Source organism: Oxyura jamaicensis, chromosome 2 (genome assembly GCF_011077185.1).
Source record: "Oxyura jamaicensis isolate SHBP4307 breed ruddy duck chromosome 2, BPBGC_Ojam_1.0, whole genome shotgun sequence".
Lineage (NCBI taxonomy): Eukaryota > Metazoa > Chordata > Aves > Anseriformes > Anatidae > Oxyura > Oxyura jamaicensis.
In genome coordinates, this window is record NC_048894.1 from 37118105 (window position 1) to 37132984 (window position 14880).

Below are 14880 nucleotides of genomic sequence, written 5' to 3' on the forward strand. Positions count from 1 at the left end.
CTATTACTTAATGCTGCTAGCTGTGCTTTACCAGCTACACAGAAGATAATAAAAGATTATCTCTTTTTGCTCCTTCACCTGTGTTTCAGACCTGGCTCTGTGGTGGCTCTGTAGAAATCATCCCATGCTCCCGCGTTGGGCATGTCTATCGAAATCACGTTCCCCGTGCTTTATCCTATGACGAGGCCATTGTGAGGAACAAAATCCGAATAGCAGAGACCTGGCTGGGCTCTTTCAAAGAGAACTTCTACAAGCACGACACAGTGGCTTTCCTAATCAGCAAGGTAAAGACATCAGTGGCAGTCTGTTTATGAGGGAAGGAGTGTGTGTTGAGGTAGGTGAAAGGGGTGGGACAGTAGCGTGGGTGTCTCTGTGCAGTCATTCAATGGCCAAGGTGCCAGGGATAGTTTTTGTTTTTGTAAAACCTGCCAGGTAGAAGACCTCTTAGATCAGGAAAGAGAGAAACCTGTGCCTAAGAGTTGTTTGCTGAAGCTATCAAATCTCGTCGAGTATGACTCCTTCTCCAAATGACTCCTTCTTCAGATTGCCCAACAAGTTGTGGTTTGCTTTTCCACCACTGATGGTACTTGGGGGGTCATCTGAAACGGAACCTAGTTGCACTGTGTGCTTGAAGGGGCCTTCCAGAGGATTCATTCTCCATTGCTGACGGTCTTCCTCATGTGATTCATGTAACATTCACTGGCATGTGGCAAACTGTGGTGTCTCTCCTACTGTAGGAATATCGGAAAAGGCAACTTCTTCCTAAATTGACAGGAGTAACTGTCGGTAACTAAGGAAGTCAGTTCTTACCGTAGCTACTATTTACAAGTTACGTTTTCATTAGAAGGGTCACAAAGACAGCAATCCAACCTCCAGAGATTTGGCTTGCCAGCAGCCTGCACACCAAGACAGGCTTGCAGCCAGGTGTGTGACACAGCCCTGGCATACAGCCACACTTGAAACATCCGCAGGCTGCACACCACCCAACAACTACAGAACAGCCATGCCTGTTTTTATGCCACTATGTAATCCACTGCAGGTCAGGGTCAGTCAAGGGACGTATAACCCAAACGTTTAACCCACGTATAACCCAAACTGCTGGGTGCTGTATTAGAAGCTGTGGCAGCAAAGTTGTTAATGTTGTTGCAGCTTTCCAGAATTCTCCAGCTCCCACACCTTTGCTTGTAAAAATATCCTCTTCTACGAGGCAATGGAAAAACATGTGAGTAGTTTTGAATGAAAAAGTGTCATTCATCTTTTTGTTCATTAATCAGTTCCATGCTTTTCAGGAGAAAAGATTCCCTGAAAACAGCTAGGCATGGCATGGGTAGGTGCTGTGCAGTTTCCCATTCAGTTTTGCTCCCGCATTTCAGTCCTGCGTGCCTCTCAATGCAGACATGTTTTTATTTTATTCTATATTCACTTTTTTAAAAAGCTTCTCCATTCTTGTCTGTGTAGTATATTTTAACTCCACTGGCCAGGATTTCATCGTTTGACTCTCAAAGCTTACAGCCATCTAACAGGAGAATGAATGCTAGGCCAGGTCTTTTAAGATGGGCAGTTAGATCCTTAAGTCAATTAATTATTTCCTGGAGGCCTTTCTTTCAACTCAGAAGCAATTTTCTGAACTAAAAACTATAGCCATCAATGATTCAGTTTACCAGCTGTAAGTACGATGACCTTTTGACTCAGAGTTTGTTCTAGCCAGGGTACCTTTAGTACTCCTAAGTATGATGCTCCTTCAAGTGACCTATTTTTTGATCTCCCTGTTCAACACACCATAACATAAAAGGCCCTTTTCTCCGTTCCTTTCTTTCACGGCCAATATTTTCAGCATGTCAGTGCAGCGGGATGTTATTCAAAAGACACAAGCAAGCAATGACATTATTGCCGCTCAGCTGCCACAGCTGCAGATCAGCCCCGCGGGGATTTATTGCGCTGCAAGGGTGAGCGGAGCCACCTATTGGCCACTACGAAAATCTCTGCGAGCCTACTACTGAAAATAAAAAATGAGCCCCGTTTAGATTGCTTTATAAGTCTTCCCGTTTTATGGTCGAAATTACATCCTGCACAGGATGCCTGTGGCATGAACATTAATACAGATGAATAAGGTTCTTTGCCGGTCTCCACAGTCTCAGCCACCGTCTCTTTTTCTCCTTTTTTTTTTTTTTTTTTTTTTTGTGTGTTTGGGGTTTTTTTTTCAACTTACATGCAGTTTCCTTTCAGCTTGGTTTACAGGGATAATCACTTTCTTTATAATATTTACACTGTTTATTCAGCATCAAATGCATACTGTAACTAGTGTGACAACATGAGATTTACTGCCATTGCCTTCTTCAGCCAAAGCAGAGTCTCTCGAGGAACAGTTCTTTTTAGGGAAAGCATTTTACTCCTCCGTTTTCCTGTTCCAAGGAAACCTCTTGGGGCCAGGTTTGTGTGGTGCTGAATTGCTGAAGTTCATTTTTACTCTTATTGAATCTAGGACTGATATTAGACTATAAGGTTCTCTTTAACATACTGCAACTGTTGATGTTTGCCTGTGAGGCTTACAGGGGCTGGCATGATTGATACCTATCTTTAGAAACTGATACCTCTCCCTTCATCTCCAAGGCCCTTTATTTGTCAGTGACTTTCAGCCACATGGCAATGGCTTCTTTTTTTTTTTTTTTTTTTTTTTTTTTCCTTATGGATGCTGAGAAATGACTGGGCTGAGAAATGTTATTTACAGGCAATTCTTTGTTTATGTTACCAATTTTAATTTCTGACACAGGAATCCACACCACTGTCCTGGAATCTAAAAATGCATTTTTTAAAAGTAGAAATGTGAAGGGGGAAATTTATTGCTTGCAAGAAAGAGGAGAGGGGCTCTTAAAGGTGGTGGGTTTGTTTTTTGTGTTGCTTTTTTTTAGTGTTTGAGCAATGAGAGATTTAGAAAAGTGTTTTGCATGGTTTTGAAACCAAAGGATTAGACACTTACCTGCTTAGGAGGTTTTCAGAATCCTGTTAGCCATCTTCAGGTGCTAAATACCTCACACACTGAGACCCCAGTCCTTTGCAGTGACGATGCCAATAGCTGCAACAAGGTTTGATGGTACCTGTCTTTTTTCAGAACAGAGTTGGTACTAGGGAGGATGAAGAGTTAGGATTGTGTGTATGTAACTTAAGAAAATACATAAATCTTAGGAAAGTTTTCTACGCCTTTATAACCACAAAACACATTCACCCACTAGATTTAGCAGCTGCCAGGTAATAATTTCATAGGCTTTATCTTAGGCCAAATCCTCCTTTTACTTACATCTTCTCATCAGGGAAGACTGACAATGACTGGGTAATTTGGACTCTTAAGGGTCAGGAAACTGAATTTTTATCTTTTTTTTTTTCCCCTCTGGGGGGGGGGGGTTAACGCTATACTTAATGACAATCTGATACAATCCCACTGATTTCAGTACAACAAGTATCAAACTTGACCCAGACTTTGTTAATTAAAAAGATCTGACTTATCTTGCAGGATTATAAGAATTTTAAAGGAAATACGAATTTTCAGTGTGCTACTTCTGAAACATTAACTTCTGTCATAACACCAGACTAAATGCTGTTTTAACACAAAGTTGGAGAAAGGGTACAGCTGGTCCTCCTCCTGTGCTTGATCTTGAGAGATATGTATCAATATCTATAACAAGCAGGGTAGGAGAGGTAGTGGAAATAATTCCTGTGCAGTGATTTTAATTTCTAGCATCTCCAACACAAATACACTCTTAACCTTGTTTGCCCTGTGCTTTCTTCCTGAAGGCAGAGAAGCCAGACTGCAGTGAGCGTCTTCAGCTACAGAAGAGATTGGGCTGTAGAAATTTCCAGTGGTTTCTGTCAAACGTGTACCCTGAACTCTCCCAGACTGAAGACACACCAAGGTTCTCTGGCAAAGTAAGAGAAAATGCACTAAAAAAAGGATTAGTATTTTTGTATTGATCATAGACCTCAGTATTGCTTCCATGTACTAGGTACTCGATGAGTGTATGGTGAGAGGCTGTTCCCACTTTGAAAAGCTTATTATACAAACAGGCTACACAACAAGAATGGAACAAGAAGCAAAAGGACTGAGAAGAAAAACAGATGATCCAAATTCTCACATAAGCCTTGAACTCCAGCCAGGAGATGAACCCAGATTCTCTGTCTCAGTTTGGAGTCATTGGGCCTAAACTTAGATTCTTTAGGTGCTATTAGCAAAGAAAAAGAAATGTGTTGCCTGATGCGGATGGCAACTGCAACAGTAGCTGAGATATCTCTGTGCTGATCCCTGTGCAAGAAGAGAAAGCAGCATTTCTCCAGTCCTGCACTTTCCCCAAGGGCAGAGGTGGTAGAAATAGCAGTTACGTGGCAGACTGTGTACAGGAGGTGATATTCTCAATGATTTTTAAAACCATGTAAGTGGATAATTACCATCAATTAAAATACAAATTTATTCCAGGCAGCCTTACTGGAGGGATTTCCCCCCAACAAGGCAACAAGGTCTACTGATTAAGTCACATCCTGGTATCTGTAGCCAGATTTTACTGTGTCCTTTTACTATTTTGTCTGTTCTTTATTATCAATGTTTGCTTGAGAAGAGCATAACAACTGATTTTGGATCACAGGAAATGTTTTTTTCCCTCTGGAACAACTTGATTTTTTCTCATTACACTGTCAGGATGAAGTGCAATTTTCCATTAGCATAAAAGTAGGTGTGGCTGATTTCTTTTAACCATTGTAATAGTTAAAACCAGAAGTGGGTAACTCTAACTTAAACAAAACTCACTGGGTGTCACTGACCTTTGGTGAGACTCTCCCTTGTATATCAGATCACTTTGCAGGATCAAAATGCAAGATCTAGTCTGAAAGAAAAAAAAAATCAGTGGTTTGAACTGTAAGCAAAAACACCTATTGTAAGGGGATGTAATCACAAAAAAGTTAGCTGAAGGATATTTCCTTTGTATCTGACTGTGCTTTATTTCAGTATAAACATTTATTTACAGCTTTACAATACTGGTGTTGGCTTCTGTGCAGATTACAGACCTGGAAGGGCCACTGCAGTCGGCTCCATCGAACTCTCTCCTTGCAGTGACAGCCCCACCCAGGTACCGTACACTTTAAGTACATGGGTACTGCACGAGATTTAAGGAACTGCTAAGAAAATAGTGAGTCCAACATGTAAATGGCTGGGTTGACATTAGGGGAAATATTGACATATCAGATGTGTGCTAAGGCAACATTGCCCATCTTTGTATAGATGATTATCATTTGCAAAATGGCAATGTTCCACGTTTCACTGAGGCCTGATCCCCACACTTTTCTCCAGCAGACATCGAGTGGTTATTTGTTAGTATATTTGGTAGTGCCTGGAGAACAAAAAGACTAGGCATAAAAAATATGTATCAATTCTAGAATAACGGGTGGTTTCTCCCATATTCCAGTGTCTAAACTGCAGTCAAATACTGGAAAAAAAATCATGTAGATACTCAAGCTGGCATTAGACTAGCAAGTTCTTGCACTGAGAGAAGTCAAGCCAGTACAGACTGACTGCAGATATTTACTCTAAGTCCCAAGCAAGTTCCACTGCTTACACTGAGCTCAAGGTAGCTGCAGGCACATTTTTAACTGCAATGTGTACAGACAATTTCAGAAACTCCCTTCTGTTCAAATATTTATTAAACTAGAAAATTTTCTTGTAGGATGGGTTAACTTTATGCATAATTACAGCCCACAAAGCCTTTCCTCAAAAAAATAGTCTCAGGTATGTAGCTATGCCAAAACTAGCTGGGGATATTGCCTTGCAGGATCAAGCCTGTTGGTTCTCCTTCATTCATATTTGGGTTGCATATTAAGAAACGCGAGTGGGAAATTTTGGAATGAATGTTTAAAAAAGCATCGGGATGTCCTTCTGTCATTGTTCAAACAAACCCTCTTTTTTCCAGCATTTTGAATATAACAGCATGAAGGAAATCCAGCTTGGGTCCGCTCCGCTGTTTTGCTTTGATGTCAGACACGGGAAGGTTGTCCCTCACAACTGTATGAAGGAGACAGACAACAGCCAGCAGCACTGGGATGTCCAGGAGGTCCGTACTGACACTGCCATGAGGGAAGGGTTGCTGATGGCAACTGTGCCATCACTGGGTGACTGACAGCATTCATGTGCAGGGAAGGGATGACATATTTGAAAGGCAATTTTCATTTCTGGACAATTTTCACCCAGGGAATTTAGGATGCTGTTTACGCATTTACACTGCCTGAGCAAAATAAATTTTGTTAAAAAATACAAAGTACAGAAATCCTACCTAAATTCACATGCCTTCACTTTATCTGTTTAATTTACTGGCCTTATCAGAATAGAATCAGAATTGTAAGAGGTTGTGTAAGAGCAGGACAAATCCTTGCCCACTTCTTTTGGATAGCGGAAGGCACTGTGAATCTGAACTCTCCCACATAAGAGCTCTTTGGGAGTAGGGGAATCTTTAAATTTCCTCCTGTACTGTAGAAGGACAAACCTCCTGTTAGAAGAGTTCAGTAATACTCAGTGGACTTCACCCCACAGAGTAGAAACTCCTCTGCAAGACTGAAAAATGTCATGCTCTTGGAGAGCCTGGGAAAATAGCAGTTACAGTAGTCATAGGCAGGCTGCAATCCCCGGGTACAGTACCTACCGTACTATGCTTTGATTCCCAAGGGAAGCACTGGTCCTTTTGAAATTTGGTGCCCTCTAATACTGCACTTGGTACTGATGACAGCATTTACCTATAGGAAACAAAGTGTTGGAAAAGAGAGAAAGTGAGCTCTGCAACTGTGAAGCCTGTCAGCTTCCAAATGTATTACATGTTCTCACAATGTCCTGGGCTCAAAGCTAAACCCAGTCATCATGTTTAACACATTTTTGAACAACCAGTCATTATTGACGACCTATTGTACATTAAAAGTTTCGGAAGCATGGCCTAGTTTTCACTGGAAATCCCTTATTTTATTTTACTTGTTCTTTCTTCCCCTTCTCTCATCTTGTAGAATGGATTGATCGTCCATGTCCTTTCTGGCAAATGCATAGAGGCAGTGAAGAGTGACGATGAAGAGGACTTGTTTCTGTGTGCATGTAACAAGAATGCAAACCAGCTGTGGCAATTTGAACGTTCCCATGGGCTACGTCAGAGATGACTGACAAGTCTGTGGGGAAATCAGGTCACCAAAATTTAGCATTACTTCTCTTTGGGATTCAAGCTACATTTCCCAGACAGAAAAGAAAGATGTTTGTGTTTGCTGTAGCATACAGGGAAGTTAGGAAGGTCTCTCCTTCAAAGCCTGGCTCAACTAGTTGCTGCCAGTTCCTGGTTTACTCAGCTCGAGCTAAAATTTCCATATATTCTGTGAAGCAAGGAATAAAGATACTGTGAGCATCAATAGATTCTCAACTCTGCTGTTGCAGAAGACAGTTAAGTTTGCCCTTCAAAGGAAATGTGGAATATTGGCTGCCAGACAACTTGTCTTTAGCATACTCCGTGACTTCTGAGGACACAGGAAAATGAATGTTTGTAAAACTTTTCAAGCTGTAAGAGGAAGTCAGCCAAATCAGGATGAGATTTTAACCTTGTTGTACAGTGCACTCAATTCATATAAAACAAAGTAGGTCTTGTATGCATAAAAGTAGTAGATGTTTTAATATGTAATAGCTAAAAAAAATAATTTTCCAGCCTGAGCCAAATTTCTACCCTCCATGAGATAGCAGAGGGCATAAATTAGCACTTAATTAGGCACGAACTGCTCTCATTGATTTGGAATACCAACAGTCTTCAGCATTTGGCACACCCTTCCTTACATCCTTTGTCTGGAGTCTAATTTGGATGGGAGAAAGAGACTGAATTATTAACATTTTTTTTTAGTGTTCATGCAATGTAAGAACAACTCTTCAAGAAACTTCTGTGGAATATGAAAGAAGACTGAATTCGATGTGAGAGGAAAGTAACAGCTCCCCTGCTTATTCTGAAATGGAAAGAATCAGTGGCATCCATTCGCTCTTAAAAAGCTGTGGGATGAGCTCATTATTATTCCAGTTACAAAAATGCTGGCTGGGAAGAGCAAACGAAGGGAAACAACAGGTTTCAACAGCGGCTACATAGGAAGAAAATACTGGTGTCTGCTTCCACTTGCTTGCTGCCTACTACACTGAGTAAGTCTTTTACACTGTCAGTTTTAGCCAAGAAGATTTTTAGACTCTTGCTGTCACGGGTCTCCTAGCCGATCCTCCAAAGACAGTAACACGCATAATTTTCTAAACAAGCTGCTGTAGAGCCTGCATCCCCTCTGACCTCCTCTCTTTTGCAGATGTCAATGGGAGTTCATGTTAGGTAATGAGAATGGTCTCAGTGTGCACTAGCAAAGCAAACTTCTATCAGTATTTTGTTCAGGCACTTTCAATTTTGGAGTTAAAAGAAACAATGAGGACACTTTCCAAGAGCCTTGTTCGACAGAGGAACAAAGATCTGGGAGTTCTCCCATGTCAGCTCCACACCTGATTTATAATATAAGTCAATCATAGACACAAATATTTATTAAAGGGGGAGGGTATCATTAATGAAACCTGATTTGCTATCGATATTTCTTTCAAGACAGAAAATAGCTTTTTTTTTGGAAAATGTACAGCATAATGTGTGTGCTTCAGACAACGGAAAGAATAACAGAATACTCTGCCCAGAGTATTCCAGTCACCGGCTCTTAGAAAATCATAAGAAGTTTGTTTCAAGCATATAGAATTAGTTACAATAGAAGACGTGAACAGCATTCTGTGTTATGTTGTCCAAAAAAACCCTCAGTCGGGTCCCTGTTTGGTTTGAGTGCTGCAGTTTCCATGCCATGTTCAGGCATCACTCCAGGCACCCTAATCACCACTCGCTCTTTCTTTGATAGCATCAGAATCTAATACCATTTGCTGCTGTGCCATTTAAATTTTCCTGTGACGTTCTTGAAAACACTTCAATTTTCAGCGGAAAGGATGGAAACAACTTCTTCCAGAACAAGTGATCACTGATCATTGCCCAAATCTAGGGTGAGAAAAGAAAATTTCTAAAATTGCAGAAAAGCTGCAATTGAAATGTTTTAACAGAATGTGATTCCTTTTTATTTTTTAAATTATAAGTATGCCAGATTTTTAAATTATGTATTATTTATTCTATTTTGGACTCTACACTGGGAATATCATTCCGTCAGCATTTTGTTAATGTTTAAAAATGTTTATACAAATACGATAACTGATCACAAGTGGGATTTATCACCAAAAATGAAAATATTTTTGTTTAGAGAGGAAGAGTTTGGAATAAAACTTCAGAGATGTGGACATCCTCCTCTTACACTGCTCTTTAGCATAACGATAAAAGCCTAGAAGATTAGAGTTGCTGTAGATATATGTACAATAGAGTAATATGTTACACAATACCTCTTCCAACAATAAAATGAAAATACCTAGTTCAGTACAATTTAAAGAATAATTGCTATTATACTTGTTGCATGTAGTAATTGTGTAAATGTGTGTTTGGTTTCCAAGGGAACTAATCTCCAGAGCACAGGACAGAAAGGAGCTACAGCATGATCCAGGGGGTCTTCATATGGGGACAGCAAGGGGGCAAGAACTGTGGGCCATACTGTGCAGAGCACTTCCCTCTGATATAAACATAACCTGTTGTGGTGCACACACACACAAAATAAAACATCCATCTCCTGTTTTTCCTAGTTTCCTTCCTGTATGCCCTGTATTTGGTGGATTGTTTTCCCGTTGAGGTGGTGTACACTTTGCCTCTGTTGTCACGTCTGTGAACAAGACCCTTCTCCTCGTGTAGGTTTCACAAAAGCTCAGTAAAGGGTCTCTGTTAAGGGTGCTAGTATTTTCTTCACTCTTGAATATCTTTCACACAACACAAGCAGAAAGAAATGCTCCGAGCATCACAGAACATGGAATTACTTTTAGCTCTGTATTTAGACAGGGACAACATTTCTGGTTCCTCTAATTCCAACTGACAGGAGAGAAATGTAAGAACAAAATGTTTCAGGCAAGAATGGAATAGCATTGTTAACTCTGAAGACCTCTCAAGTAGAGCCTCAGGCAAAGCAAAAGAATTCCAGCACAACACGAATAAACACCTTATAGTCCAACTCCACCTGTTTCTTTGAATTTGGCAACTCAGGCATAAGGCAGGCTTGGAGCCAAACCCACCCATGGAGTTAAAAGGTCAGATTAAAGACCAGGTCACCTCGCGGTTAACAGCGCTTACTGAATAGCCTGGTTTACTCCTCTTCCAGCTAACGGGAAATGGAAGAACAGGAAGGCCTGAGGTATTATTCAACTTTTAAACCTAGCCGCAATGATGCAGGCAGTACTGGCAGCAGTCTGGGGCTTGTCCTGTTGGGTAAAGTGTCATCGCTAAGACAGAGAAACAGAACGGCAGCATTTAATCTGTGCGTTAACCCGAAGCTTGAACAAGGGGATGCTTAGAGCAAGCTTTATGCTAAATCCTGCAGCACAGAAATGTTCAGGGCATCTCCCAGTCCATGTGCGAGTGCCTGCAGGTCCTCCCTGCGAGCCCCTGGCTGAGCTGTGACACTGTGCTTACTGAAATTCAACAGCTGTGAGTACAGATTTCCCCAGGATGGAATGGGGCTATGCTGAGGCAACCAAGGCAACAGTAGCAGCCTAGATTTCTTCTCATGACATTTGGATGGTGACATGTGAGTGAAAGCTTTCAGTTTCTCCCTCTGCACCTCATATCTCATTTTACCTCCAGCAGTTTGATTCAGATTATAAACATATTGGAGAGTCTTACACAAGAGAGTCAAAAAGGAGTGTTTTGCAAATATTAGTAACTTCTTGGCTCACGTTCATAAGCTATGCAAACTGCACCACTTCTGCCCTCAATAAAGTATATCAGTGCACAGTGAAATGTTGTATTTTTATTCTTCTTTACTATGATACGATATTGGCTAATGCCTCCAGCTCACGGGTGTTTCTCCACCAGGTGGCTTGGAAGGGCGCACTGCAAAAGCCATCTGACTACACTGCTTTGGATAGCAGGCACAGCATTTTTGCTGTCTTTCTAGCTGCAAGTGGTGGATTTTCTAAAACAGCTGCCCAGCTGGGGGTTATTGTGCATCAGACACAACAGAGTTTTGATGACAGAGAACAGATACAGGTGTCAGGATTGTTAGCGAGGTTCCCTTTTTCAGCTTGACCCTAATTTATACACAGACCAACCTAAAGGCTGAATACAGCATTCAGTTTCTAAGTAGCTGCACTATGACCTTTGGTAAAGCCCATGACCTTTGATAATACCATCATGTTTATTTACACTGAAGGTAAGCTTGTGTTACAAATTCAGAAGATGATGAAAACCATCCATTTTTAAAAATATTCATTAGATATAAACACTGTAGCCTATTTTGTATTATTCAGAAGATTGCTAACAAATCTCCATTCTTTGCCATTTATTTATTACTCTCTCAGTCTTATAGACAGATAAGAATTAATCTAATGGTGTCCTTTATGTTGTTATAGGCACATACGATTTTCAAAGTATTACATCCTTTGGTTTTATGTTTTTCTGCAGTATTTTTTCTTAACTTCTTAAGTTGGTGTCCTATTAAGTTAAAACCATTGTTTTTTTTTTAGTCTCTTTTTCATCATTTTAATTTGACATTTGCATGAGAAAAATTCAGAGCAGATATGAAAGAAAATCAAATGGTATTTTGATATATCAGGAGCTCATCTCTGAAGATCCTGAACATCAGATATTTATATCTGAGTGCAATCCATTGGGAAGCTGCTTCAAACACAATGTATCTTGTCAATCACTCTACATACATATGGTTTGGGATTACTAAACAAACCAAAAGTGGTCGAAAAGCTGTAGGCAAACCAAAATGTTTAATGCAGTACGTTGCATTAACATCTTCCTCTTTCTGTGTCCTTTTCATTAGCACACATTGCTTGCTTTGCCTGCTTATGAATCAAAAGCCAAGCAGCGAACAAAGAGACAGTTTCATAATCAGAATATTTCGAGTGGGCAGATGCATAAAACTCATCACATCATTAAAAATAAGCCTTACATAAAAATTTTCACTGGCCAAGCTAGCGGAAACACGGGCTTTTTGTCTCCTTGCCTAATTTGCATACATGTCATTCCCGTGGAAAACTTGTCATCAGCGGTGCCAAGATTTGTTTTAACTCACAAATCAGCCAACAAATCTTACTGACTGCTTATCTGACTGCGGCAGTGATGCTGATGGAGCCTCTGCAGGTCAGTCGATCCCACGCTGCCACAGCAAGCCCACAGGCCGTGCCTTGACTCACGCGCGTTGATTCCTTTCTCTGCAGAAGCGAAGGAAACATTTTCCTAGAGGAGCGAGCCACGGTCAGCCCGTGGTGTCCCTGTAGATAGGCACGCACACAGCCTCAAGCACAGAGGCCGGTGCTGATGCTAAGGAATTAACTTTTAGTTTCATGTAAACAGCGAGCTGTTTCGGCTCCAGTTCCTGCTATCAGAACAGCCTCACGCGTGCGGCCAGCACCGCGCTGTAAAGGTCCCCTGGTGCCAGGAACAACTCTTAAGTCGGTGGTGAGAGGGGAGGCTGAAACAAAATTGGCCTCGACACTGAAAAATAACCTGATACGCAAAACAAGTACAAGGAGACCATAACTTGCCAATTACAAGAAAATTACAGCCTTTTCTGAAAAATACAGTATTTTGTACGTTTGCATTCAACATCAGAAGTCATAACATGATGCTGAGCCTTGGCAGAGGACGGGAATTCCTTTCTGCAGAACTTCCAGGGTTCCTGGGTTCAGCTTGGTCTCAGTGTGGAACAAGAACCAATGCTCCCTTTTCTCTCTGAAGCAGAGCTGGGGCTCTCCCCAGAGGCATGGTGAGAGAGGTGGCAGGGCTGGGCTGCCCATGGCAAGGGGCCAGGCTCTGCCTCCTTGTCGTCCCCGCACAACAAAGAGCATCTGCCTCCAAGATGTCTTGCTTTCAACAAGCTGGCAAATTCCGATCAAAATTGGTTTGCTGGCGTTTTCTTAGCCAGCTCTAGTGAAAGTGTTTATAGCAATTACATGCTAGCAAGGACTGCAGACTCAGCAGAACGAGGAAAATCAATATTCATTTCTTATGAGGGAGAAAGAAGAGAGAGAAGTTGAAAATGAGAAAAGCTGAGTTCAATTTCAGTTTCCAAGTACATCCATCCATTTCTTTTTACAGCACCGCAGCGCGGCAGAACAATCCAGCATGGCCACGACAACAGCAGCAGCCCAAGGTTTGTGTTGCAAATCCTGGCCCCTACCGCAATGCCTGGCAGGAAAAAGCTTTTCTCTCTGTTTTCATGTGTTCAGGCCATTTGCTCTCTCCATTGTTCTCCCTGGCACCTGGAGTGATTTTTGTCTCTATGTTTGCAAAAGCAAGCTCTGGAAGCGAGAGGAAAAAGTAGGAGGCTGGGGATTAAGGACCCAGAAGCTGTTTCAGCTGGTGGTAGCTGCTCAGCTGTTTAACACCTTGGCAGTTGATTCCCTCCTGCATTTCCCTACCATTTCCCTTACCAGGTCGATTTGAGCAGCCTCAGGGCCTGCCTCCACAGCTCAGCCCTCCCTGCTGTCGTCATGCACACGGCGCTATGGGACGCACATGGGTGGCATGACAAATTGGCAGAGCATCGCTGGAGTGTAAGAAGATCCTACCTCCCACTCCTCCAGGATGTGGCAGGAGCATACGAAATCGCTCTGGACTGGCGGCTGAGCTAATCTCTCGTGCCCCACGGTCAGACGCCCACAGCTCCTCCAGCCTGCCCGCAGCACTTGCCCACGCCAGCAGCCAACACGGGCACAGACCGATGGGAGGTCTCAAAGACCCAGCTCTCAGGTCCACTTTGTGAGAATGCTCCAGTGTCAAACGCACACAGGTTGTGCCTCCTCTCCTTATTGTTTTTAGGACCTCTAGTGGCAGAAAAAAATAAGTGTTTGTAGAGAAAATCACCTTGGAAAGCTCTTCAGATGAGGACGAGACACGACGTAGCAGTGTGGCTATGAACTCCAGCCAGTCAGGAATGGATGTCCAAGCGCCATTTCCTTAATTAACATTCTGGGTCTTCTCCAGAAAAAGTTATTTTATCTTCTTCCTTCTCATACAACATACTGCAAAAGAACAAATTGAAATGCAGTCCTCTGTGGAGTGATGCTTTCTTGCCAGCTGAGGAAAATTACTGTGCACTGATTTCAGAAAAGCTATCCTTTCTTCCCTCTGCCACCCCAAAAAGCATCCTACTACTCTTCTGAGAACAAGTCATCCAAATCCAGAGCTGCTACTGCATAACTCAATGGAAGACTAAAGTCTGCCAGGAAAATATTGAGGGCATAAAATACACTTTCAGCTATCAGTGATCATTACTGCCTGTCAGTAACCTTTTTAGCAAACAGCTATCCTCAATTATTGACATTTCGATATGGGTTTTCAAGGTGAGTCTGTGGATGACAGCTTTAATTTTTCTGTTTCTCAGCAGGAATACTCTTGGCATGGTTAACACTGAAAATGTACCGCAGACAGTGAAACTCCTTCCCTCCAGATAACCCTCCTTTTGACCCATGACAACACGAAGCGTACTGCCTCGTCTGATCCCTCCAGTTCTGCCAGGCCACCAATTTCCCTCTCTGAACCGAAGAAAATATTGAGCTGCACAAGGGGAAAGAGCTACTTACACCTGCTCCTATACTAGGTCTCGTCAGTGCAGTTATGTTATTAAAAATGTTTTAAACACACCTGAAAATTAAACAGTGAAAGGAATAAAACCCTAGACATGGACAAAGCCCACATCCAGCAGGAACACGGGAGAGCCACA

General features: G+C 41.9%; 1 protein-coding gene and 2 long non-coding RNA genes across 8 annotated transcripts in view; 1 reads left to right on the plus strand and 2 right to left on the minus strand.

Moving 5' to 3' along the window:
- Positions 1–9731, plus strand: part of GALNT15 (polypeptide N-acetylgalactosaminyltransferase 15) — a 27719-nt gene extending 17988 nt beyond the window's left edge. For 4 of the 5 annotated variants that reach the window (XM_035318001.1, XM_035318005.1, XM_035318002.1 and 1 more), the window contains exons 7-11: positions 90–284; positions 3790–3921; positions 5010–5111; positions 5949–6089; positions 7027–9731. In XM_035318001.1, the coding sequence (XP_035173892.1) occupies positions 90–284; positions 3790–3921; positions 5010–5111; positions 5949–6089; positions 7027–7173 (717 nt within the window). In that variant the 3' untranslated portion in view covers positions 7174–9731. The remainder of the gene's footprint in view (positions 1–89; positions 285–3789; positions 3922–5009; positions 5112–5948; positions 6090–7026) is intronic. The other variant, XR_004748276.1, reaches the window with a different exon arrangement.
- On the minus strand, positions 2167–3889 carry LOC118162072. Its single transcript, XR_004748279.1, has 2 exons — positions 3761–3889; positions 2167–3670 (listed from the first exon to the last, which is right to left on the minus strand). It is a non-coding gene; the product is annotated as an uncharacterized LOC118162072 (long non-coding RNA).
- LOC118162071 lies at positions 8546–14045 on the minus strand. Of its 2 annotated transcripts, XR_004748278.1 has the most exons (3): positions 13232–14045; positions 12229–12367; positions 8546–10426 (listed from the first exon to the last, which is right to left on the minus strand). It is a non-coding gene; the product is annotated as an uncharacterized LOC118162071 (long non-coding RNA). The 2 variants fall into 2 exon arrangements; XR_004748277.1 differs by lacking the exon at positions 13232–14045 and having other exon boundaries at positions 12229–13214.
- Between the last annotated feature and the right edge of the window lie 835 nt (positions 14046–14880).